Here is a 27122-nt window from a genome sequence, read left to right as displayed (position 1 = left end):
CCAGCTTCAAAAATCATATGATATTGCTCATAGAGAAACAGTTAAGCAAAAATAACCAGCAAGAATGTTTTTAAAAGTCAGTGTTGGAGGAGCTTTCATTTTGGTGAGATGAAAAGTAATTCACCATAGGACTTAAGGAATGTCAAGAGAAAGGACAGGGGCCTTTTTCCTGACATGACCTCCTTGAAATCATTTAAAATGGCTATGATACATTTGGACATAAAAAAAAAAAGAGTATAATGTATGCCCAATAACAAATTATTTCAACCAAAGACCACAGGATTTATAGTGGTAAAACATGGAAAGATAATTATATCTAACTCAAGACAGCAAGAGTGGCTGTCAGACCCTGTCTATTCATATCCCAGACCTGCACCCTTCCCTGAGACAAACTGGTCGTCACCAAGTGAGATTTTTACCATGTGCAGACACACTGCTCTGGGCAAGGTTTATGCTTTTCCCCTCCTGCTCTAGCTAGGTTATACTATCTCAGGATGCCACAGCTCTCAGATGCATTTACAGTATCAAAGACAGTTGCAACCACGCAGGACGATGCTTGAATCGGGGCTTGGCTGCCTGCCCTCTTCTTGCTGTTCATAGCTAGTGGGAGGTAGAAATACCTAAAACAATTCCTTTTACCTGAACATGCTGTCTTTTCACAGTAAGATGAAAATCACCAAAGGTCAGTGATATCTAAGAAATCTTCCTTTTGCTCCACTGAGTAGTCTCCGAATTCAAACACCAGGGGAAGTGTGAGCTCAAAAGCAGCACTGGGCTCTACCTTAGAGAAAGAGACAGTATATTCATAAAAGCTGTTCATAAAAGCTCATGTGAATTTTCATTTCTATCTGATGACGTGCACAACCTTTACTTCCCAGCTAGAATAGGATGAACTGATCACTCTGAGTTTTCAGGGCAGTACGTGGGGGTGAGCAGAGACATGTCTTTTACCTGTTTGGTGGCATTTACAAAACATCATCCTTCCCTACAGCCTCCTCACAGCAGCTAAACTCAAAACGAGCACTGTGTACCCCAGAGGGACAGAACGGTTACTCTACGGTGCAGAGGTGAGTGTCGCTTCCCAATTACGACTTTTTTCACCAGAAATAGGCACTGTTGTCCCCTTCCACAGGAATTTTGCAGGGAGCCGGTCACAAGTGTTTCGTTTTGAGGGGTTGTTTTGGCGGGTGACTATTTCTCTCCGACAGAGCTGGTGCACCCTGCATGCCTAAAGGAGGGGAGGTCCAAGGCGACCCATTGGGTTGCACTCCCCCACTGGCTGTGGGGCAGGGACAGGGGAAGAGGAGGAAGGGAAGGGTGTGGGGGATTTCTCTTCCGGAGGAGTCTCTCTGGCTCTCCCGCCCCCCGGGAAAGGAGTGCGAGCGGGGGCGATGCCGCGGGGGGGCGGGCGTTCCTCCCCGTCTCCTTTCCCCGGCCGGAGCCGGAGCCCTAGCTTGTGCCGGAGCCGGAGCGGGCGGCGGCGCGGGCGGGGCGAGGCGCAGGCGCGGCGCACGGCGGGCTGCAGCCGGGCCCCCGCGCCGCTCCCGGGAGCCGATGGCAGCTGCACAGCGCGGCCGCCCGGCGGAGCGCGGCGCGGCTGGGCGCCCCCGGCGCGGGATGCGCGGGCGGGCAGGCGGCGGCGGCAGCGGCTGCGGCAGCTCCGGGAGCCGGAGGGACGGGGCCGGGTGGCCGGCGGCCACCGCGCTCGCCTGACCTACGTGCCCCACTGGCCGCGCCGGGCTGCCCCGAAGGATGTCCGCCCAGTCCAAGGGAACCGCATCCTCCTCCTCGTCGCCGTCCGAGGGGCCGCCGGCAGCCTCCAAAGCCAAGGTGAAGGAGCAGATCAAGATCATAGTGGAGGATTTGGAATTAGTCCTGGGGGACCTGAAAGACGTGGCCAAGGAACTTAAGGAGGTGAGAAGCGGAGGGCTACTCGGGCGGACCCCCAGCTTGCCCCTTGCGGGGCGAGCATTCTTTGCCTGTGGGCCCTGTTAATGCCCCGGGGCTCTGCTCCTGCCCCTAGGCTCCTTTCACCACTTCTTCGCTTCGGGTCGATCAACTGGTGTCCAGTCTGGACACTGGGTAACCTTCGCCGTGGCAGGCGGCTGTGCTCTGCTGCGGCACCCGGCAATCCGGAATGGGACGGGGAGGTGCTGCTGCAGCCCCGTGTCCCGGGTGCGGTGCGCCCTCGGCGCCGGCCGTGCGCCCCTGGCTGCGAGACGGCTCTTGCGGGGGACTTCCCACCTCGGCGCACCGCGCGGAGTTGTTTTTTCCAGGGAGGCCTGGGGTGCTTTTCCTGCGGGGTCCCCGCTGGGCAAGGAGCTGCGGAGTCCGCAGACCTGCCTGATCCCGCGCTACGCCTGTGCCGGCTTCTCGGCAGTGGAGGGGAGTCAGGACCGGCTGCACTCAGCTCCTGCGCGTTTAACTTTTCCACTGCACGGTGGTCCCCCATATTCACCCCCAGGCAGGAGCGCGACTCGGATGCCGAGGCCAGTGAGGTCTGCGGGGGTCCCGGGTGCCCCGTACCCGCCGCCCTGAGCGAAGGCTCCCTACCCGTCTCGGCAGCACCGGGTCGGCGAATTCTGCTTCTGCCTTTCCAGGAGGCTTCACCGGGAGCTGAGCGACCCGTTTATATTGCCTATCTGGAAAGATTGCCTTCGCAATCTTTCTTTTGCCGGTGGCGAGTGTCATCTTCTCTAGGTTAATCTGCAGGCAGAGTGCGATTACCGCGGGCATGTTTCTAAGTAGGGAAATGCTGTAGCTGAAGGAAGAGAATTTGGCAGTCCTTTTGGAGAGTTCCACGTTATCTTGATTTTTGCTACACAAATGGTCGACAGATAGTTGGATTATGCACCGAAATTAAAGTCTAGACTTTCACTGCATTTCTTTGTAATCCTGTATTTGACATTTGTAACAAGCTGAATTTTGTCTATAAAATACAGTTTTATATTTCAACAAATGTTGTCAACAAGTTTCATAGAACAGACTTTTGCCATCTGAGGCAGTCTGAAACTGACCCCGTGCTTTATATGATGTTGAAAGATGTATAAATATATGGCTCACTAATCACAGCTGTTAGACGTCTTTCACACCCACAATTCCAGATTTCTCCTTTTTTGAAAATATATCTGTAATTTTTCTTTTTCCTAACGTGCTGTGTGGTCTGTGCTTTGTGATTTTTTTTCTGAGGTGTTTTGAGGAGCAATTAAACACTGTTTGCAGGGTAGTTCTTTCGGGGTTTTATAGACTGATAGAGCAAACTGGCTTCTGTTGCTGCAGAAGCACATTTTCGGAACCTGGAGAGGATGTACTGTGATCTGTCCCATGAATATAAATCATTCTCTGCACATAATCAGTCCTAGATTTTTTCTAGTGAGCAAACAAGACTGCTGTAAGTGGACGCTGTATGTCATCATTTGCTGTGGCATGTTTTATCTAAGCAAACTTGTCTGTTCTGGTTGACTGCATCTGTGAAAGAGAACTGTATTTACATCTGCTTGTTGAAGAAGAGGATCATGTGAAACTCCTTTTCACGAGTAGAGTGAAATGTGAACGGGAAGTTGCAGTGGAATGGTGCCGTAACTGTGAAGTAACACGTACCTGTTGAAGGGTGGAAGGATTGCTAAGAGCATCTCTATAAAAATAGGAGTATTTCTATAAAGAGGATAGTTAAATCTTGTTCATAACCACATGAGCTTTTGGGTAATGCTTTTCTCTAGGTATCTCATAGAAGGATGATAGTGGTGATACCCCAACAAACAAGGGTTGCATGTGCCATTATCTGCTTGCTTGCAGCATATATCATTGTGTGTTAAATACACTATGTATGATGTTTATTTCTGAAAGTCTGCAGAAATTTGCAGTCTACCTCAAATTTTCTGCCTTTTGTAGTATGTACTAACTGTGTGCAAAGATCTCTTGATGCATCTGCATCATACACCTTTTTATATGAATGTGGTTGACTGATGATATTACAAGCTAAAAATCAGTCCCTTTGATAGGTTGTGTGTAGATGTTAGAAAGCATTGGCAGGTCTTCCATTGAGGCTTCTAGGAAGTTGATCTGAAGTCAGTTTTGGTGTATGACACTCAAAAGTGTATATGTGCTTCATTTGTGGTTCTTTATGATAATAGGAACAGAGAAAGTGATAGAGAATGTAAGTTTGCATTTTCTCTTTTCACTATAAATTGTGTTCTTCTGGAAATTCTTGGGTGCTTTTTTTTCCCCACTGTTTGCTACAGTCCAGCAATTGTGCTACAGTCCTTCTGTTGTTTTTTCTTAGGGAAAAACAAAAAGAAAAGACAAGAAATGCAGCATTCTAAGACCAGCTTTTCATTCTTTTTATTACCGTTACATTAAAAAAAGACTTTACTTCTTCTACTGTGGTAGGTCATGACTTTTTTTTTGTGCAGTTGCTGTGAATACGTAGTTGTGATATTGAAAATAGAGCATGTGTAGAACACTTTTATTTCCCTTTTATATATATACACCTATTTGTTACCTTTGAATATAAATTATTTAGCTATTTGATTATACTTAATGTAGCACTTTAGGTATTGGGATAGACTGAATGTCCTCTCCTAGCATCTTTCAGTCTTTTGTAAGATTTAATAGTCAAGGTACTGTCAAATTGACAGTGTCATTGCTTCAAAGCAAACTGTTCTGTAACAGTTAGGAATACAGTTGTAGAATACTTGTTACTTTTATCTTGTTATAATTAACTTGCTTTAATGTATTTTCATCAACTCTTTGTTCCAAACCTTTTTCTAATTGATACTTCAGTATTTTTCTGTTTAAAAGGAGGAAATGGAGGAGTGGGGAAAGGGTGGTGTGTTAAATCTAAATGTACAAACTATAAAGCTTATAACTCTTCTGTAAAAACATGTGAGTTAAATACATGCTAGCAGCTACTGTGTCTCAGATATGGAACACCTGCCGCATTTTTGTACCTTACTTATTGGTCTAGTGTGGTCTGCTTAAGCTAAAGTAACCATATAAGATTAAGGATGTAGAAGAGGTGTGACTGGGAGATGTTAGGATGGAGTGGTGCCACGTCTAAAGGCTGAGCTCATACATGGCTAGTCCTCTCTATAGAGTGCAGTTACGAGACATGTGGATCCTTTTGCCTCCTTGCTAAAAAGAAACACCAAGTGGGTGTATACCAACAGTGGGATGTGTTTTTGTGCTGGAAGAAATTAATGAATTTAGAATGAATTGAGTGGTTGTTATTTGATGAATGTTCCAAAGAAAAATCAAAGGGATACCAGAGGATTGAGTAACACTGAGTATTCCTTTTGTCTAGACTGTTTCAAATGGGTAAAGCCTTAAACTTTGGTTCTTATCCAGAGGATTGGATAAAAGACCTTTTTCTTTGGGTTCTGTCTAGAAATCACAGAATTTCAGAATCAAAGAATGTTAGGGGCTGGAATGGACCTTGAAAGATCATCTAGTCCACCCCCCCACCCCCCCGCCAACAGTACAGGATCACCTATACCAGATCACACAGGAACACCTCCAGGTGGGTCTTGAATATCTCCAGAGAAGGAGACTCCACAATCCCCCTGGGCAGCCAGTTCCAGTGTTCTGTCACCCTCACAGTGGAAAAAAAATGTCCTTATGTTATTGTGGAAAAAGAAAGGTGGTTGTTATTTTGTGTTGCCTTGCAGATATTATTCATTGGTCTTGTACTCATTAATGAGGTGATGAACACTACTGGAAAGCAGACCTGTGCTAATTGAACTATTTTGAATGTAAAATGCATGATGTAGCCCTCATTCTCTGATGACATCATAAGGATTGTAGGGAATATGCATGAGCACCTGTGGACATCATGACATAGAGATCTGATATTATAATTGTTAAGACTTCCCTGCTTTCACATTTTATGTTAATGTTGCACATTTTGGTAGCCTTGCACTTGTTTACATTTTAAGGAAATAGGTAACTAAATAATTTGATACATACTTTTTCTAGTAATAAAAATTCATCATGCAAAACAAATTTGTGAAGTTATGTGTGAAACATTTGCATAGCTTTTAACTGGCTAAATGCACTTAAAACTTTTATCGAAAGTGTGCAGCTGTGTTGCTGTTGCCAATGCTTAGAATAATCCAAAATGGAGGTACACGAGAAACAGAAGCCCTCATAGACATTGCACATGATCAGTAAATTTCCAGTCTTTTTGAGTCTGACTCCTCTGCTTTATATCCTCCAAAAAAGTCTTGCTAACAGAATGAGTGAATAAAACTCTCATCTAATGGATGCATTTGAACATGACTTAACAAATGATGTTTTGAAACTGATGATAGAACTAGCAGATGCCAGCCTCCTACCCTGAAACACTGCAACAAAGTTTGTTACAGGGTAGTCAACCTGATTCCATAACCAGGCCAGTCACTGATTTTTTTAAGGGGAAAGCGATCATGTATTCCATCGTGTTCGTTTCTGGGTCGTGCCTGCAGAAGCATATTACAATTTCAACACCAATGTTTTCCATTCTTTTTTTTTTTTTAGGTTGGTTTTGGTTTGGTTTTGTGTTCAGCTAATGATCCAGATGGCAGGAGCGCAATTCAGGTTCTTGCCTGATAATCCAGAAACTGGGAAGATACAGTTTATATCCATCAAGAGGATTAGAGCAGCAGCAATCAATCATGTATCAGTATCTCTGACATGTAGGCAGCAGTACAAACACTAGTGCAAAAATTGTTCTAGCTTCATACTGCTGTAGCAAGGCAAAGGGAGCATGTACTACAGCATAGGTATTGGAATAGACTATATAGAAACCTAAGGGTAGGTAGAACAATAGCAAAATATGTAATCCACTCCTTCTTCTGCTGATCCCTCCCTCTTTTGCTTTTTGGGCTTTTTCCAGATGTAAAGGACCTGCCACTCCTTTTGCTAGATAGTGGCAGTTGGAGGAAGAGCTTTTTTGAACATCTTTGTTCCTACCATTAAAAATCAAACGTAGATGTCTTTACGTATGGATTCTCTGTATGCTGGCCCTGTTAACAGTGTTCTTGGAGTCTTACATCAGTGGATGCTTGTTTTATGTGTACAGATGTGGCCAGTGAGATAGGAGAGGAAGTGAAGCACACACCAGGATCAAGGTATTGTATGACTAATAGCATTGCCTGTTCCCAACTTGTTAATCTGTCCAGCAGTAGATTTTTTTTTCTGATTTCTTATTGCAGTCCTTAGTGACAAATACAGTCATGAACTGTACCTGGATGTTTATTGTAAGTGCAGAGTATGATTCATTATGTAAAAGGAGCACTGCACAGCAACTTCATTGTGATTTGCCCAGGGGTCCAAAGAGGGCCATAAAAAGTCATTGCAGGTAACTTAATAATAGCTTTTCTTTTATTTCTTGTGGTCCGTGAAGTATTTATACTATTATATAGAACAACAAAAAAATGCAAATGCATTGAGACAGAATTCTTATGCTGGTAGTTTCATAAAGCTAGTAGAACTAGAACAATGAAAATAATAACTGGTGTACATAATAGGGAACTGCTTGTTAATACCAAGAGCCTTGACAGAGGGAAGCACACTGTCAATTTATGATAGCTATTTTTTTTGTAAACACATCAGCTACATTATTCCTTTTATGCAATACTAAGCTCCTGATAGTAATGTGTATTGTGCAACCATGAGCTAAATAGAGCATATATAAATTCAGTTTTCAAATAAAAATAGTACCACAGTGAAAATATCTCTTTGTACTGAAGTTTGAACTTCACTACAGATACAGAAAACAAAAATACTGAGTCACAAACTTTAGTTTGTTGCAATCAGATTTTTTTCCCATCAACTTCAGCAGAAGCAAACGTAAGTTTAAGAATGACAGGATTTAGTTTTGGACTGCTTAATTTTTATTAAAAACTCAGAATTCAGAGGAATCAGTTGCCTCTTGTGCTTGTCATATAGAGACAATGACTTGATTGAGCATTATCATTGAAGTTTTGTAAATTTCAGCCAGTTTCTTCTGGAAAAGAAACAATGCTTCTGTTCCTGTTACTCTCATTGGACGAAGTTTTGGAATAAGCTTCCCAGTTATAGTCAAAAACCTCAGCCAAATTACTCCTTGCAGTCAATTTGTACACCACTAATTAATACTCCTCTTGGGGGAGGTGCAAGGGAAGTGAAAATGTTGTCACCTTCCCATGCTATCTATTTCACAATACTTTTCTGGAGACAACTATCCTCTTCTAGTCTTAATTTTCTATTAGAGCTGCAAAATGTTGGTAGCTCACTCTTCTCTGTATGTTGTGTTTGTTTTTTTGAAAGCCAGTTGAACTGAATGGTTGGGTTATTGCTGTGATGCAGAGTGAAGGGGTCTGTTTTGCATATGGTCTGCTGTCTTTGCCACATAACCTGTGGCTGACATTCAGTCATGTAGGTTAACACTAGTTTAGTTACTTACACAAACATATGTCTTTGTTTTATTCTGCTAGTATTTGGCCTTTTTGTTTTCAGTTTGGTGTTTTGGTTGGGGTTTTTTGTTTGTTTGGTTGTGGGGGTTTTTTGTGGTTCCTTTTTTTAAAAAATAGGTTCATTAAATAACAGATAATATATGTTTTTTTCTTAATAAAGGTCTTCAGGCAGAATTTCACTCAAATTTTAATCTAGGGTGCATATTTTTTTACTTAATCTTCAATATATAAACCATGAATGTATGATAAGGGCTGGAGCCCATACATGTCTTTTCTCACAGGTTATTCGAGCTCTGTACTTCATTGACTCTGGTCATTTATGCTGCACCTAACTGCAATGCTTCACGAGATCCTTTCATACTGTACTCAGGGGAAGAAGAGAAATGGAGTCTGCTTTCACTGTGGAAGGACTGAGAAAATCCTCTGGCAGATCACTCACTCCTTGTGTCAGGTCCTGTGTGTGTGTTGAATGACTAGAGTGGGAGGGCTTGGTTGCTGAGCCGCTGGCATTCCAGTTTGATTTAAAATTACTGTACTGCAGCTGATGGGAATGTGAGGAGCAATTGCCTCCAAACAGATGTAGTACTCTCAGTTGCTGCTTTTCCAAAAATTGTAGTATGTCATACCCATTTAAAGGTTAACAAACTCATCCGTTGTTTCATGCAGCATATGCCACATTGCATTATGAAGGCTGAGAGCACTGATGTTGAGTCATTTCCAGATTTCATTGTAGATTATTTCTCAGTAACCTGAAAAATCCTGCCATTTTAAAATACCTTTCATTATTTTCTCCTTAAATATTTTTTTAATAAATCTGCATTAATTATTTCAGTCTTTCATCCATGATGGTGTTATGTTCTTTTCATTGTCATCTGCTTACAGTTCTTGTGGTGAACAGCGTGTAGGTAGAAGCAGAAAAAGAGGTCCTTGCTTGTACTTCAATCATTGTGGTCTAAGTATCAGAAGAAGATAATGTAATACTTCTGAAAATAGTTTGAGAAAGTTTATTATTTGTTTAAAGTGAGACCATTTGCATGGGGCTCCAGGAATTTGATGGGGAACCAAAAACTGTGATTTAGGCTTTCCATTCAACTTCATAAAGTGAGATAAATGCTTAAAGTATTAAAAATGTTGGTATCTAAGACTGTTTTGTACTTTACTTGAAATGACTGTGTTGAAACAGGCAGTTTATGTGGCTTCAAAGATACAGATTTTGGAAACAAACAAAATTAACAGAACTCCATCCCTCTCCATTGTAATCTATATACCCATGCAACTGTATCTTCTCTGTATGTAATTAATGTGTAAATGGGAAAAATCAAGGTCAGTATGTTTGGTGTTTTCTGTGGCATAACAAACCCCAAGTACAATTCTTTGCATGCTTTGTCATCGAGATTCTTTTGTGTGTGTGATATGCCTTTCGGTTTTCTTGTTGTTTTGGGCAAAAATAACATTTTTTCAGTGATAGTTCTCTGAATTCTTGTAAGAGCACATGCTAATAGGAGAGTAATTGTCCATCTGAATTGACTACTGAAAGCTTAGTAGTTACTGGACAAATATTTGGAGCAAGTACAGATATTTTTAAAATACAGAATCACAGACTGATTGAGGTTGAAAAGGATCCCTGGAAATTATAGAACATATTCAACAGTCAATTAAAGCAGGTTGCTTATGATCTTGTTCTTGAATATCTTGAAGGATGGTGACTGCATGAGCTTTTTGGACTACCTATTCCAATGCTGACTTACCGTTGCATTAAAAACATTTTGTCTCATGTTTAAGTAGAATTTCCTGTATTTCAGTTTGTGCCTGTTGCCCTGTCACTTAGTTCAACAGAGAAAAGTTTTAATTTTGTCTTCTTACTCCTTCCAATCAAGTATTTATACATATTGGAATAAGATTTCCCTGAGCCTTCTCTTCTCCAGACTAAATAATCCCACTTCTCTCAGCTGCTCCTCATACAACAGATGCACCAAGCCCTTAGTCATCTTCCCAACCTTTTCTGGACTAGCTCCAGTACGTTTGTATCTGTCTTGTACTGGGGAGTCCAGAACTTCACCCAGTGCTTCAGAAATGGTGTCAAAAAATCAGGTATGTATTCAGTGAAAATATTGTGTTACGAAGAGCTTCCCTCAATAAGGCTTTTGATACTGTCTCCTGTGACATTCTTGTAGAAAAGCTCAAGACATGCAGCATAGATAACTGCTCTGTGTGGTGGATTGAAAACTGGCTTGATAACAGAGTTCAGAGCCTTATGATCAGTGGCACAGAGTCAACTTGGAGGCCTGTGGCCAGTGCTGCTCCCCAGGGACCAGTATTGGGTCCAGTTTTGTTCAGTATCTTTATTGAGTTCGCTTATGATGCAAAACGTGATGGGGGAGGAGGGGAGACAGGACCGTGGCTGACACCCCATGGGGCTGTGCAGCCATCCAATGAGATCTGGACAGGCTGCAGAGCTGGGTGCAGACAAACCTCTTGAAGTTCAATAAGGACAAGTGCAGGGTCCTGCACCTGAGGAGGAATAACAACAGGCACTAGTACAGGTTAGACGCTGCCCTGCTGGAAACCAGTTCCACGGAGAAAGACCTTGGAGTGATGGTGGACGGCAAGTTCTCCATGGAACAACAATGTGCCCTTGTGGCCAAAAGAACCAATGGTATCCTGGGGTGCATCAAGAAAGGTGTGTCCAGCAAGACTAGGGAGGTTCTTCTCCCCCTCTACTCTGCCCTGGTGAGACCACACCTGGAATACTGCGTCCAGTTTTGGGGTCCCCAGTTCGAGAGAGATAGAAACCTGCTGGAGAGAATCCAGTGGAGAGCGATGAGGATGATTAAGGAACTTGAGCATCTCCTCTATGAAGAGAGACTGAGATCCCTGGCGCTGTTTAGTCTTGAGAAGACTGGGAGGGGATCTGATTAATGTCCATAAATACCTGAGTGGTGGGTGTCAAATGGAGGGGGACAATCTCTTTTCAGTGGTGCACAATAATAAGAAACAATGGATTCAAGCTTGAACACAGAAGATTTCACCTCAGCATGAGGAGAAACTTCTTTACAGTGAGGGTGATGGAGCACTGGAGCAGGCTGCCCAGGGGGGGTTGTGGAGTCTCCTTCTCTGGAGACTTTCAAAACCCATCTGGATGCATTCCTGTGTGGACTACCCTAAGTGATCCTGCTTTGGCAGAGGGGTTGGACCTGATGATCTCTTGAGGTCCCTTCCAACCTCTAATGTACTGTGATACTGTGATAAGTGTTTCTTTATCTGAAAATTTATAATTAGCTGAAAAACATACTCTCTGCTTTTTCATTGAAGTTGCAGTAATAAATGGTTATGGGCTTCTCACTACTTGTGATCTGAATCTGGATTTTACTTACTGTCAGGCAGAAGAATAAATAAAAGATTTGCAGTGTAACTCCCTATATAAAGATAACAGATGCATACATCAAGGGTTTGAAGTAAGTTGAGTGCAGCCACTGGAGCAGCACATATGTGACATTAGGCAGTGATGACGGGAAGGGAGTGATGCAGCTCCTACTGCTTTTACAGGAATACTACTCTTCTGAAACACTTCTCTGTCAAGCTATGATATATCCTTTTCCCTACTTCTAAATTAAATTGTTCAGGCAAACCCAATGTAATTACTCAGATTAACTTTGTGAACCATTCAGATTAATTTTCCTCCTCTACTCCAACTTCTGTCAGTTTTCACTTTCATTTCTCATCTAATTCCTCCCTTTCTCTGAGGCTTTTTGTTTTCTTTCTGTAGCCGTTTTCCTCTTTCCCTTCATAACAGTTTCTGGAGCTCTTGCACTGTTAGTGGCTATCAAAATGACATCTAGATTGTTAAACGTGAGGGTGCTGGTCTCTGCATTCTTAAATGTTGACTCAGGAAAAGTCAGTATTATCGTTTGAAGATTGGTCTAAAGAATTTCAGGTGATTCTGGCATTTAACTTAGTAGTACAATTGTTCTCATGCATCTTTCTCATGCTAATAAAAGATTCTTCTGCATGTTAGTATTTTATTCCAGTTCAATTTCCGATCTGGTGTAGCAACTGAGAGCTGTGTTTGGGTACCAGAGTAATCAGGATTATTACTACAAGCAAAAGCTTTTAATTTAAAGTGCATGGTAGGTAAATTAACATTGTTTTCCAGATGTCTGCTTCAACATCCATAGTGTTGAAAGTTCTCACCATCTTTTCTCAAAATACTGCTGCTACTCTTTTAAAGAAATGTTTTTCATTTTCCAAGTTGAGTGTATTTTTTTACTCTAGGCGTTTTCACTGGTGACTGCTGCGACCATTTGAATGAGATAAGTTTATGACAGCAGATGGTCTCTGCTAGTGCTACTGAGTTTTATCTATGGTAACTGGAGTGGAACAGTTTAACCTTATTTCATTTTCATTGCTTATGGATAATCTTAAGGTATGTTTTTGAGGTTCAGTAAAGCTGTGGCATTTGGATAAAGAAATATCCTGTGTATGAACATCATGTCTTGTGGTTTGCATATAAGACTAGGAAACTCTACAAGCATAAACACCACTACTGAAGTAATAACTTTTGTTTCTTGAAATCAGAGTACAGACGTATGGTGAACCTGTAAGGCTTACAGAAGACTGTTGTTTGACCAAACTGGGAGGGAGGTTTATGCTGAGGCAAGAAAATGAGGAGGTTGTGATTTTAAGTTTTTGTTGTTGCCTTTTGCAAATTGATTTGCATGTCGTTGTTTTTCAGATGGTGATTATTTGATCCTGTCTGCTAAAAACCAACAGCAACAACAACCAGAAACAGAATTTGAGTAGTTGGACTGTTAGAACTCTAAATCATGTGAAAACACTTTAGTTAAGTATTTCCATTAGATATCTTAAATCTTAGAAGTCTGAGCCTTTGCTGATGCAATAGTGTAACTGTAAAGCTAAGACTTTAAACTGACTTGGTGAGTATCATAGAACATACATGTACTGCAAAGATATGAGAGACAGTAGAACAGCACAATAAAATGCCAGCCTTGAAACCAATATATTGCTACACATTGTAATCTTTAAATTAGGGATGGACAGATGTGTACACGAGGTGTTAGGGGTTGGAAGGGACCTCTGGAGATCTTTGAGTCCAACCCCCCCTGCCAGAACAGGACTGTATAATCTAGTGCAGGTCGCACAGGAATGCGTGCAGACATGTCTTGAAAGCCTCCAGAGAAGGAGACTCACAACTCTGTGGGGAGCCTGTTCCAGTGCTCTGTGACCCTTACAGTAAAAAAGTTCTTCCTCATGTTGAGGTGGAAGTTCCTGTGCTGTAGTTTACATCCATTGCTCCTAGTTCTGTCACAGGGCACAAGTGAGAAGAGGCTGTCCCTTCCTTCTTGATACCCAGCCCTCAGATGTTTGTATACATTTGTTAGAACCCCTCTCAGTCTTCTTCTCTCCAGACTAAAAAGCTGAACAAAAAGTTGCACAACAAAAAATCTGAACTAGAAGAAAAGTGTACTACAGAGGATTGAGAACTTCCGTTTAGTACAGACTTTACATAGCCTGTTTCTTTGTTCAGATTTAAACAGCTAGAACAATACTGAAAAAATAATACATTTAAAATACTCAAGTTTGTCTTTAACAAAGGTTTGAAGCATGTAGTGAAACTAAGAACACTGCAATACAGTTAAAATAACTAAATAACTTTCTTTTTTCCCACCTGCCCTGCCCTGCAGCTTCTAAGGTAATGGACACTAAATAAATTTGACTTGGATAGAACTGTGCCATCTACTATCAACAGGCCTGTTTTCCTGAAGTGGTGCCAGGCATTCTGGAGATTTAATATGTATATGTATGTGTGAAGTTAATGCCTGATTAATGTGGTTTGTGTTCTTCATTTCAGAAGAAAGTAGAGTCTCAGTACTTGTATAGAGAGTAATGTGCATGAATTGGAATGACCAGATTCCAGTTCCTTTTTTCTAAGGCTAAAGTTCATTGCATACCAAAGAATTACCATCTAAGATCAATTAAAGTTAGGCATACACAGGATTTTACATTTAATGATAAGTGGTTGATGGAAATATCTTTTAAAACCAGACTGTATCTTAATGAATAACTTCTGTATACTATTTCAAGGAGACACACACTTAGTTAGCATTTTGAATCTCTACTTCATATTTCTTACAATTTAAGAAAAATAAATAAAAAAATCACTATCAAAGCCAAAGTTTTTTCAGTGTATGCTACTGTAGAAACAGAGGCCACTTTACAGAATATTGGATGTACCTAATCAGTTATTTTTCTCTTCAATTTGGTAGTCTGCTTCAAATTTACATCTGTCTTAGGATGTAAATTAATTCGAGATTGAATGTTTAACAAATATTAGTTAACCAAGGACATAAGATACTATAAGCAAAGGTTAATAAATAACCCACTGGATGAATTCTTTCTTTGGAGAAATGTAAACAACCTTGACTAGATGCCTTGTATTATGGTGTCAGGTGTAATAAGTTATGAAAAGAGGGAAGGATATATGTTTTTGTAGGTCTTGTGGATCATTAGGTAGGTGTGAAGCATGCTTCTGTTTAGTTTTTACCACTTCTGACAGTGACATCTCATGATGTGGGGTTAATGTCCTGGTGTTATGTGACAGCTTTCCAAACAATGTGTTTCTTTTATAGACATCTTTCAAAAGACTGGAAGGACTCAGATGGAGTTTCAAACATTACTGAGCATTAGTTTTCTAAAAAACAAGTCCTTGTTTTAGTAACTGCTTGTTTTGTACAGGTTTTGTACTTCTCTCATAATCTATTATTTCTTAGCTTAATTTATTAATCAAGAACGAGGCATCATTTATGTTGCTGTGAATTCCAGATATAACATGTATTCCTGCTATGCATGGTTTCTTGTGCATAATGAAACAAAGTTGTCCGTTACATAAATGCTAATAAATTGCAATTAAATTTTAATCAAGTATGTTTTATGATAATGTCTGTTTTGAACAGATTAAATCATTTCCTTTTTTTTTTTTTTTTGTTTTTGTAGAGTAACTATAGTCTTGCTACATGTCAGTACAACTTTTCATTGGAGAATGATGTGTTAGACTGGGAGCCTGTGTGGCTAGAGGGAAAGACATCAGCATCTTGCTTTTTTCTCACATAAAGCAGTAGCAAGTGTATGGGGCTTAATTTAAGGTTTTCTTACAATAAAAGAGATGTTCTTGAAGTCTTCACATGGTTCCCACTGCAGACTATGTTGTAATACAGATATGGGAAGCATAGTACCATGTTTTTGTAAATGGAAACTGCTTGGTCTAGGCAAAAAACTCCACCAGGGAAACAAATTAAGAGTGACATTAAAGTTCTGTTAAAATTTTAGTAGTACAGGTTAAGAGGATGTTTATCACAGTTTCTTTTTACCTTCTCAGTACTCTCATCTTTTATTTCCCTTTGCTTCTGTTTTTTGTATGGTATTTCTTTGAGATGCAATGTATGTGTATGATAAATTAACATACACAGAACAAAGTGTTACTGTGATGTGAGTACTTACAGTCTCCTGTGACATAGATGCGTGCTTCACATAGTTTTCTCTGTGCATGTATGTCCTTTAGTGGAAGCAGTTGCAGATAACACACAAGGAACAGATTTTTTTTTTTTTTTGAAAGGCATCCTGTTACTAGCTCTATAGAAAGAGATTTCTCTGAAGGAATGATTTTATTTAAGGACATCAAAGGGAAACAAATTACCTTAGTATTTTCTGAACCACGTCTGAGGAATAATTAAACTAAAAGCTCTGTAGAGATTAACAGGCTAAGTAGAGGTATTTGCTGGATGAGATAGTAGTGTGGTCCTCTGTATTATTGCAGTGTGTACATTACCAGGAGAGAGGTCTTGTAAGCAAATAGTCCTACTTTCCTAAAGGAGAAGTCAAACCTGCTGCATGAAATGCAGCAAGAATTTACATTTTCTTTTCAGAAAGTTTCTGTTTTGTTACTCTCTGAAGAACATGTTTGGGTTGAATGTTGACACTGTTACCATCATGATTTGCAGACTGCTCTTGGACCTCTGCTGCTTATTCTTGCTTTGTGTTAGAAGGTTGGCAATTTTCATTACAGGTGAGAAGAAAATCATAAGTATGAAAAGTAAGAACAAGAATTATTTGTGATTTAAAAAAATTCTTTGTAGAACCGCAGAATGTCACAGGTGCTGAAACTGGTGACTGAGAATGAAGAACTTGGAGAAACTGCAGGAAGACGGAAAAGAAGAAAAAGGAGGGATGCTGATGGTGAAGGAAAGCAAATAGTACAAAGAAAGGCTTTGCCTGACAGGTTTTCCATTTAGAAAAGGAAGACTAAACTGGAGTAAAAGACATTCCAGCTGGAAATTCAGCTTATGATATCTAAAATCACGTGATGTTTCATATGGTGGTCTATAGTTTATTTATGAGTGGACAACTGGAAAGAGCAAACTATGTCTCTGAATCTAGGACCCTTCAGTTGGAGGCAGATAATGTGTTTCTTCGTTAGTTTATCCAGCTCCGTTTAAAAAAGAGCCTGTTCTTTTGTGGTTCTTTTCTTCCTGCTCTTCACATTAGAATATTGTAACAATTGACATACCAACTTGGAATATTTTAATATTTTTTAATTAAAAAAGTTTTTAACTTTAGCTCAGACTTTTCTGCCTATTCTTAATACTTGGCTAAGATAGCTCTTGTATGTTGGTATATTAGTAAAGAAACTTCTACTCCTTTTATTATTTTGATAAGCTTTCTGTCCATTTGACGAGAATTTTTCTCTCTTGATTTTGATTGAATTAGTCTTTATAGAAATGTCTACAATGTTGCAGTTGAGGTCTAACCAGAGCTTTGCTCAGTGTTGCTTATCGTTGTTGCAGGGTGCTCCAAAGCCCCCACCTTCCCTCATTGTCTATCAGTCGAGGTCTGAATAGGGGAGACAAAGGAGTGAAACGCTCTTCCCCTGCCCTGATGACAGTCATAACCGCCTATTGTCCCTGCCGGGTGGAGGCCCCACAGGTATTTATATATATACTGGTGTGGGGAGAAGCCCACTGGGATTTGGAAATGTGATAACGGGGATATTTCACATTTTGGCTTGGACAGATTGTCTAGGAGTATATAAAAGGGTGAGAGAGAGCAGTGGGGGCTCTCACTTTCTGCAGCTCTCAATTTCACACGGCTCACCCGTGTTTCGGGACCTGCTCATTTCTTCTCCGTCATTTTGGACGCTCATCTCTGGCAGCCCTTCCTCACTTCTCCCCGGACCGGCCTGCCAGCCGTGGGACCTGCCTGCCACCGCCATCCTGGGACCGATGCTGCTCGGGAGCATGCCAGCAAAGCCGTGAGTCTGCCTGCCTGGGACCTGCCTGCTGTTTTGCTTCTCCCTGGGAGCCTTGAATTGGATCACAAATGGACAGTTCCTGGAGCCTGAAAGCAGGGAGAGTGAGCTAGGGACCGTCTCCAAATTCCTACTCTGATTTTCCTGAGTAAACCCGGCCTGCTCATGTCTCCCTAAGGGTTATTGGTTGGCCTTTGATTTATAAGTGGGTGAAGCTATTTGTGGCTTAGCCTTTTCCAGTCTCTGAACTCTCTAAATTGTGTCAAAATTGCTGTAAGCATCCTGGAAGAATTTGCGAGCGAATAGAACCTGTAAATAATTTTTTATCAGTTTTGTACATAGTTTTGGGTTGGGGTTTTGGGAAAATAAAAATAACTATATTTTTATAATTCCCACCTTGTTAATCTAACCCCAAAGTAATACAATCTTTACTAGAACTATCGCTTTAGCGACATGCTAGATTCAAAGGGGGGAAAGGGAAAACCCAGGCTCACTGGAAACAAGCCTGGGATGCTTGAGAGGTGGTGTGTCAGTTCCACTGCTACTTCAGGGGAGGTAGGGGATAATGAGCCATGTGTTGGGGAAGATGCAAGAGCAAATAAGGAAACACCAACACATACAGGGCTTGCTGGTAGGTTGGTGGCCATGGAGGTAGCCAGGAGTGATTGGACGGAAAGAGTGAAAACTAAAGGATTAACTCCCTCCCTGAAATGCTTATATATACCAATGCATGAGGCATGGGGAATAAGCAGGAGGAATTTGAGCTCTACATTAGGTTCCATGATTGTGATATAATTGGAATCACTGCAACATGGTGAGACAGCTCCCATGACTGGAGTTCGGTCATGGAGGACTATGTAGTGTTCAGGAAAGATAGACCAACAAAGCAAGATGGTGGTATTGCTCTCTATATGCAAGAATAACTGGAATGTGTGAGGACTGGAGGAAAGCCAAAGTCACTCCAGTCTTCAAAAGGGCAAGAAAGAGGTCCCAGGAAACTACAGACCAGTTAGCCTCACCTCCATCCCAGGAAAAATGATGGAGTGACTCATTCAGGAGGTCATCTCTCGGCACTTCGAAGAAAAGAAGATGATCAGGGGCAGTCAGCATGGATTTACCAAAAGTAAATTATGCTTGATTAATCTGATAGCCTTCTGTGATGTCATAACTGAATGGCTAGATGCAGGGAAACCAGTGCATGTAGTTTACCTTGACTCTAGTAAGGCTTTTGACGCTGTCTCCCACAATATCCTTGTGAGTAAGCTCAGGAAGTGTGGGATAGAAGAACGGACAGTGAGATGGATTAGGAACTGGTTACACAGTAGAGGCCAAAGAGTGGTGGTCAGTAGTGCCAAGTGCAGCTGGAGAGCTGTAACTAGTGGAGTCGCCCAGGGATCAGTGCTGGGTCCAATCCTGTTCAAAGTCTTCACCAATGACATTGATAAGGGGCCAGTGTCTACTCAGCAAGTTTGCTGATGATACCAAACTGGGAGGCTTGGCTGATACGCTTGAAGGCTGTGCAACCATTCAATGAGACTTGGACAAACTGGAGAGCTGGGCAGAGAGAAACCTAATGAGGTTCAACAAGGATAAGTGCAGAGTCCTGTACTTGGGAAGGAATAATAAACTGCACCGGTACAGGTTAGGAGGTGATCTGCTGGAGAGCAGCCCTGTGGAGAAGAACCTGAGAGTCCTGGTGGATAACAAATTATCCATGGGTCAGCAATGTGCCCTTGTGGTCAAGAAGGCCAATGGGATTCTGGGGTGCATTAAGAGGAGTGTGTCCAGCAGATTGAGGGAGGTTCTCCTCCCCCTCTACTCTGTCCCAGTGAGACCTCACCAGTTTTGGGCTCCGCAGTTCAAGAGAGACAGGGATCTGCTCGAGAGAGTCCAACGGAGGGCTACCAGGATGATTAGGGGACTGGCCACATGCTCTCTGAGGAGAGGCTGAGAGACCTGGGCTGTTTAGTCTGGAGAAGAGAAGACTGAGGGGGGATTTGATAAGTGTTTATAGGTATTTGAGGGCTGAGTGTCAAGATGGAGGGGACAGGCTCTTCTCCTGCTATCCTGTGATACTTGAAGTGGTATTTCTCTTTCAGTGTCAGATTGGTAGCTGACAGCCACCTCATGATCACCTTGTACACAGAGGGTCTTTCACATGCCTATGAATTAGAATTAGTGCACTTCCAGTCTGTAGCACAAAACTATTTAGTTTGTCCTCGTGGTTATCATCTTGCATACTGCACAATGGAAATTTTATTCAACTTTTAAGTATCTGTGAGATATACTTCCTCCCCTCTATATTGTCTCCTAGTTTTTCTCGGTCAGCAGATTTCCTCAGAGTATTTACAACTTTCACGCAGAGTAATTGATAAAAATATTTTATGATATCAGATAAATTTTGGTTTTATTGCTGTTTGCCCCTCACCCACAGATACAGCTTTTTGCATGTCTAGAAAACCAATTAACAATAACGTAATCAACAGTCCACCTGGAGGTGGCTTTTCGAACAGATGTGGAACATGTTACAGCTAAACGTTGTGGGGAATATGAATTTTCAGGCATTGTAGGTGTTGGTGGAGAAATCTAATGGAACAATGCTCTCTAAATGCATAGAAAAACCCAGAAGTCAGCTAATTGTATTGGATGAAGTACACGTCTCAGAATTATCCTAGGCCTCAGATGATTGAGATCTAGGAGAGTATTTAAGGAGACTACTCACTGTGCTCCTCAGCATCTGTTTTTCATCACTGTTGGGGACAAGATGGTAGAGTAAACAGAGGTTTGATTTCATCCTGTACAGACATTTTTATGTAGTTTGATTATCATAGTTTATCCAATTTCCTTTACTGTCTTTTTTTTCTTTCATACAGGCACTCCCAAAGTTAAGGGGGTTTATTTTTGGTTTATCAGTCTCTAGCTGCCATGCTTCTATTTAAATAAAAAGTAATACATTACTTTCTCACCATCACAGGGTATCTCATTTGACTGTCAAGATTTAAAAGTCTTGCTGCTGGCCCTGGGGATAACTGTGTCAGCATTTCTAGAGCAGCACAGCTGAGCTTGTCCAACACTGCTCACCTCGACACATTATGTTTCTGGGCTTTCATTTATGCTTCTGATGCATGAAATTTAATTTCCATTGTCCAGCTTGCTTCTGGATGGGTGTAACTGATATTCAGTGCAGGAACAAAAGCCTAGTAGTTCCACTAGCACTCATGAAAGCTAATGCAAATTACAATTTGAGGGCCACTGGTCCTTACAGTGTAGTAGTAAATATATTCCTTACTTTCCTTCAGCAAATCTGCAGAATCTTTCACTACTTACTATTGGCTACAAAGTCTAGATCAAGTTGTTGGTTGTATCTTTAACAGTATATTCTTTATTGTACATTATTTTTATGAAGTGTTGACGAACTGTTTATTTCTGTGTGCTCTTTGAGGTTGTTTCTTAAGTTTGTGGAAGCAAAGGGCTATGATACTTCTGACTGATTTTATACTTTTTCTTGACTAAAGTGCAGTCGTTGTCTGTATCCAGATTCATGAGCTTCTCAGTTAACCTTGTTTATCAATCCCTTGTATTCTGTTGAAGTCTGTTTTCTTTAACATTCAAGGTCTATTTCTGTTTGGTTTGTTTTTCTGGTGTTTTGTTTGTATGTTATTTTTAAACTGTGTGTTAACCTACTGTTATTATATGCAGGGGTATTTCTGTGGCTGCTTTTTCTACAGGGACTAAAAGGGATGAAGTAGTATAATCTCTTACTGAAGTAGTTACTAGCTCAAAAGGATGTGTGTGGTATCACCCTCAGGAGTACTTGTGTATTACCATTAATGATAACAACATTGCATGTGTTTACTGGACGTAGTTGAATTAGATAGCAAGCGCATGTGCCAACGAATTAGTAATATACTGGGCAATGAAGGAGATTCTGTGGGTCTGATAGGTTCAAAGACATTTCATAAAAATGGCTGATAACTGATGGTTATATCGCTATGGTGTTATTAAATTATTATTATTACAATAATTTCAATGAGAGAAGTTGAGGCTGCAAAGAGATTAGCAGAAAAAGGCAAAACAGAAAGTGAAGGAAACTAATGTTGGTCTTCAGAGTCTGATGATGTCTGTGGCCTGGCAAGGAAATATGAAATGTCAGGAATACACCTTCAGGCACGATTTTCACTTGCTGTTCATCCTTACTACTCTTATTTTTTTTAAAACGTCCTGTAAAAGCTTCCTTCTAGTCACCTTAAACTACAGCTTTTATTTTTGTAAAGGAATATGCCCACTGTGACTTTTCCACAGTGGCAGTCTCCAGTTGTTATTTATAGACTTAGGCATGTTTCTATTTTATTTGGGATTATTGTTGTTAATATTTTGTTCTCTGGATGCTAGAACATAACAGTATTCTTGTGTGGTGCTTGATTAAGAAAGCATATGTTGTAATTCTGCTTTTTATCTACCTCTTTTCTCAGAGCATGTTTTTATTCCACAAGCATATTAAAAATATCTTTTCCTCTTCTGTGTTGCTACATCTTGCTGGAAACTAAGGTTATTTACATCACATACATTCTGTCCTTTTCTAAGACAAAGTCTTGCTTCTAATTAACTACTATTAGATTCCTTCCTGCTTTGTGTGTGGCATGGGAGTAAGCTTTGTTTCCTGTCTTCCTTGAGGGTTAGGTTTCATAGGCTGTGAAACTCTGGCCAAAGAGTAACACCCTATTGGAACTGGAGTGTCCTGTCTGGCAGATTTTTTTTTCTGTCTCCTCTGTCCAGTCAAGTAGACATCTGGTAAGATTTTCCAGGCTCTGGGAAGTGTGTGATATCAAGATACAAAATTAAAAGCGAGAGTAACAGTAGCTGAAGTTAGCAAATTAAGTGACCTTCTTTTATGAGGGAGTGACATTAAGTATTTTTCTTTGCATGTTCCTACAAACTTACCAGATCAGTGAAGTAAAATAATGTCTGAAGGACTAATTTGCCATATCATATATATTAGTGTCAAAGAAGCACTGTCCAAACTGTCGTGGTGTATTTTCAAAGGCATAATGTTCCATTCTGAAGAGTTCAGTTGGTTTAGTTCATTTAATTTTGCTTCATTTTGCTTTGCAAACAAATGTAGTATACAGATAGTGTTAATATATCACTAGATTTCCAAGTGATTCCCATTATAAATTACCATCTTCATTTGTTTAAGGCCAAGTAGTTCAGAGATTTCCAGGGCTCAGATATAAATCACATTTTTTTTTTTTAATCCCAACTTTATTTTAGGTTAAGTGATTGATCTACTTCAGAGCAGTAAACATGAGAAAATACTGTTTTGATCATGCTTGTCATCTTCATGCTTGAAAGTTTTTTTACTCCTCTACTTTAGCAAAGGAGTCTAGCCATTGCTATAGTATTCTTTTTATCAGGGAAGCCTGTATGACATGACCAGGGAATGTAAATGCCCCCTTTGAGCTGCTAATAATGTCTGAATTAGGATTCCAACTTGTGAGTGAGGGGGATTTTAATTTGTTTTCCTCTTCTCCTCTGAGTTGCTACACCACTCTGCTGAATTAACTTGGTGGAGATACGTGTACCTGAAATGAAAAGAGAAAGCTGAACATCTGGTTGGGGATAAACTGGAGTGAGATTGCTACAGTGCATATAAACTATGTACAATTTACCTTTCTATAAAGAAAGCTTGGCAGAGGGGAATGGGAAAACAAATGTAAATGAAAAACTGATAGGATGATAAGGCTGTGACTGTGTACGTTTGAGAGCTCAGGGAAAAAGGTGTCATGTTGGAGAGTTTTGAGCAAAATCTGTGTACTGAGGTTCCTTTTCATCAGAGTGCTGACACAAAAGGCTCCCAAAATCTTGGACTCTCCATCTTTGAATGTGTGAAACTCTCTAGTAAAGGTCCATCACTCCCAGCTCCATTGTATCATGGCTGACAATTGTCTTTTTTCTTTGTGTATCTGTGGACTTTTAGTGATCTGTGCAACTCAACAATCATTGTAGTGCTAGATGATGGAGTTTGTCTTTTACCCTATCTTTGCTTGCTTTTTAAACAAGGAGATGTAACAGAAAGTTAGGGTGTGTATTCTTAAAATTGTTTCTTTATTGGCTTTGATGCAGTTTCCAGTTGCATTCACATAACTGTTTTATGTTAGACTGCCTTACTTAGATATTTTATGATGGTTCATGCTTGCTATGTAGTTAGCTGTTTAATATTATGTTGTAATTATTTGGTGTGGTGGCCCATGCCTTATACATAGGATGATGTTCAGAGCTTTTTTGAATGGAGAACTAATTTCCTATTGGTCTTTTCTGTGCCAAGTATCATTATGGTCCTGTAAAGTCTCATAAATGTTTAATTAATTTATTTTCATATTGTATGAGGTCAGGGGTTATTATCTCCAGTTCACAAAGTGGAGGGTGCCAAGTACAAAACAATAGAGCTTTATTTTTCAGTGTATTAAGGACTTTATGCCTCCACTGATTTAATCTGTTATGTTTATCTTTGGTAAATCAGGTATGAGTAATTCAGGTCAAAAAATATGAAATGCACACCTGTTTGATAGCAGTGGTTTTCTATTGCATCACCAAGCTGAGTGGCAGAGTTAGAAACAGGGTATTTTGAAATGCATCTATTGATAAGCTACCTGGTCATCTCTCTTTCCCCTCTCTTTTTTTTTTTTTAATTTATTTTCTGTTTAAGTCTCTTTTGCCTTCCAGCACAGTAGTTCAGGGCTCTTTCACCAAATGAAATTGATCTAATCTCATGCCATCTTAAGACTTTTATGTTCAATCAGTTGGGATTTTTGCTGAAAGTGCTGTGCAACCCATATCTAGACCATAAAGTTTATGTACGAGGGGCTCCAAGTAAAAATTATAGGGGCAATTTTGATCTAATGACCCTAATTTTTTTTGCTTAATTTTTAAGCTTTAGACTTTGGTAGAAAGAACAGTAAAGATATGAAAAGTCTGCATTCATTGAAGTGGTCTAGGAACACTGAATCTTATATACTGAAATTAACATCTGAAACCAAATTCCTGACTGAAATGAAGCCACTAAAAATGCTAAGTTACGAGATGATTTATGCAAAATGAATCTGAAATTAACTGAGTGAATTATGGAACAGTGTAACAGTGTGTCTGTCTGTTAACTGTTTTCAGCAGATCTGCTGTTGAAATCTGTATGCATTTAAAAGGAGAAAAAAAAATCCAAAAAGCTGACTGGTTTTGCGAAGAACTTTTATTTCTGTATTTTCATTATTCTCTGCTCTCAGAATCTCCTTTGCAGAACTTTTTGTGGAAGGATCTTCCAGTGATCATTGAATGCTAACTGGTCATAAAGGCATTAGATGTAAACATCTGGTTATTTAAAAGGTATTTCAGGACATGTGGAGTCTGTTCAGTCTACTGTTACTTAAGTTTGGTTAAGGTAACTGGAAACACTAATTTTAAAATCAGAATTGCATGGTAAATCAACATTTTGTACTACCAATACATTATTTTCACTCCTACAGTCTAAAGTTACATAAATATCCTGCTTTAGATTTCTTTCGTGTTTTGTCTCATTACTCAAAAACAATCTAAATTATTTCCATTAAAAATAGAGTCTGTATCTTTTTTACTGTGTTAACTTGATCAATAATCACTTTTAATGATACTATGCCACTCAAAGAGAATATTTTATTCCCTAATTATGGGTGATCTTGGTCACTTCTGCAAGAAGGGTGATGTTGTGTTTGTTGAGGAAAGTGGAATTTTCTTGCTCTTAATTATAATGCATACTGTGAAAACAGACTGGTTGTATTTTTTTTCCACTGGAATTTTAATTAAGCAAAGGCATCAAGGAAGTAGGATAGATGTTTTTTAAAATTGCAAATTGAATTCCATAGCAAATAAGCATGTTGCAAAAAGGAAATTCTTCCTAAAGCAGAACTAGGTAATGTTTATCTACAAGGCACATTAGACATTTTTGTAGTACACTTTTCATGTAGCAAAGCAACGCTGAAAATGAAGGTGTGATTCTTTTACAATATTTTTCTGGCTCCCCAGTTCAAGAGAGACAGAAACCTGCTGGAGAGAATACATCAGAGAGCCACGAGGATGATTTGGGGACTTGAGCATCTCCTCTATGAAGAGAGACTGAGATGCCTGGAGCTTTTTAGTCTTGAGAAGAGAAGACTGAGAGGGGATCTGATCAATGTCTATCAATATCTGAGGGGTGGGTGTCAAGTGGAGGGGGCCAGGCCGTCTTCGGTGGTTCACAGTGGTAAGACAAGCAACAATGGGTTCAAACTAGAACATAGAAGATTTCACCTCAACATGAGGAGAAACTTCTTTACAGGGAGTGTGACAGAGCACTGGAACAGGCGGTGCAGGGGAGTTGTGGAGTCTCCTTCTTTGGAGACTTTCCAAACCCACCTGGATGCATTCCTGTGCAGACTACCCTAAATGATCCTGCTCTGGCAGGGGGGGTTGGACCTGATGATCTCTTGAGGTCCCTTCCAACCTCTGATATACTATGATACTGTGATTTTTCCTGTCTCTGGTGTACCCTTATTTCTTTCACTGGACATTATTGTTGGGTTTTTTTCTGTTACAAAGGCAGTACAGCTTCTGGCATAATCAGAATGTTTTGAGTCGGAATAGATCTTTAAATGCCACCTAGTCCAACCCTTCTGCAATAAGCAGGGACATCTTCCAACTCAATCAGGTTGCTCAGAACCCTATCTTCCCAGGCCTTTGGTGGTCAAGCACCTCTCTGTGCAACCTGTTCCAGTGTTCCATCAAACTTGATGTAAAAAATTTCTTCCTTAGAGCTAAGCTAAATCGACCCTTTTTTAGTTTAATGCCGTCACCTCTTCTTCTGTCACAACAGGCCCTTCTAACAAGGTTGTTACCATTTTTCTTATAGGTCCCCTTTAAGTACTGAAAGGCAGCAGTCTCCCCAGAACCTTGTCCTCTCCAGGCTGAACAACCTCAAATCTCTCAGACTATGCTCATATAAGTGTTCTATCTTTCTGATCATTTTTGTGGTGCTCCTTTGGTCCCACTTCATCAGGTCCTTATCTTTCTTTTGATTAGGACTCGAGAGCTGGAAGTGGTGCTCAGGGTGGGGTCTCATAAGCGTAGAGTTAGAGGGGTGGAATCACCTCCTTCAACCTGCTGGCCATACTTGTGATGTAGCTCAGGACGTGTTGGAAGACACTGTTTAGCTTTTTCTCCATAATAGTTTTTCTCCCTAAATTTTGTTGCAGCATAAACCTCAGGTGGGTGATGTATTTGGAGAGACTCGTCATCTTTGGAGAGAAAAGAGAGGGGATTTTTTAGGGGATGTTTTTGTTATATTTAGGGGTGACAAATCATTAGGT

General features: G+C 40.4%; 1 protein-coding gene across 1 annotated transcript in view; it reads left to right on the top strand.

Moving 5' to 3' along the window:
• Positions 1-1752: 1752 nt before the first annotated feature.
• PRR16 (proline rich 16) overlaps positions 1753-27122 on the top strand; it is a 124288-nt gene continuing 98918 nt past the window's right edge. The window contains exon 1 of the mRNA XM_054398163.1: positions 1753-1914. Coding sequence (XP_054254138.1) covers positions 1753-1914 — 162 coding nt within the window. The remainder of the gene's footprint in view (positions 1915-27122) is intronic.

The sequence above is a fragment of the Indicator indicator genome, chromosome Z, assembly GCF_027791375.1.
Source record: "Indicator indicator isolate 239-I01 chromosome Z, UM_Iind_1.1, whole genome shotgun sequence".
In the NCBI taxonomy this organism is placed as follows: Eukaryota; Metazoa; Chordata; class Aves; order Piciformes; family Indicatoridae; genus Indicator; species Indicator indicator.
Note: the sequence above shows the minus strand (reverse complement) of the source record. Positions and strands in the feature narration are given on the sequence as shown.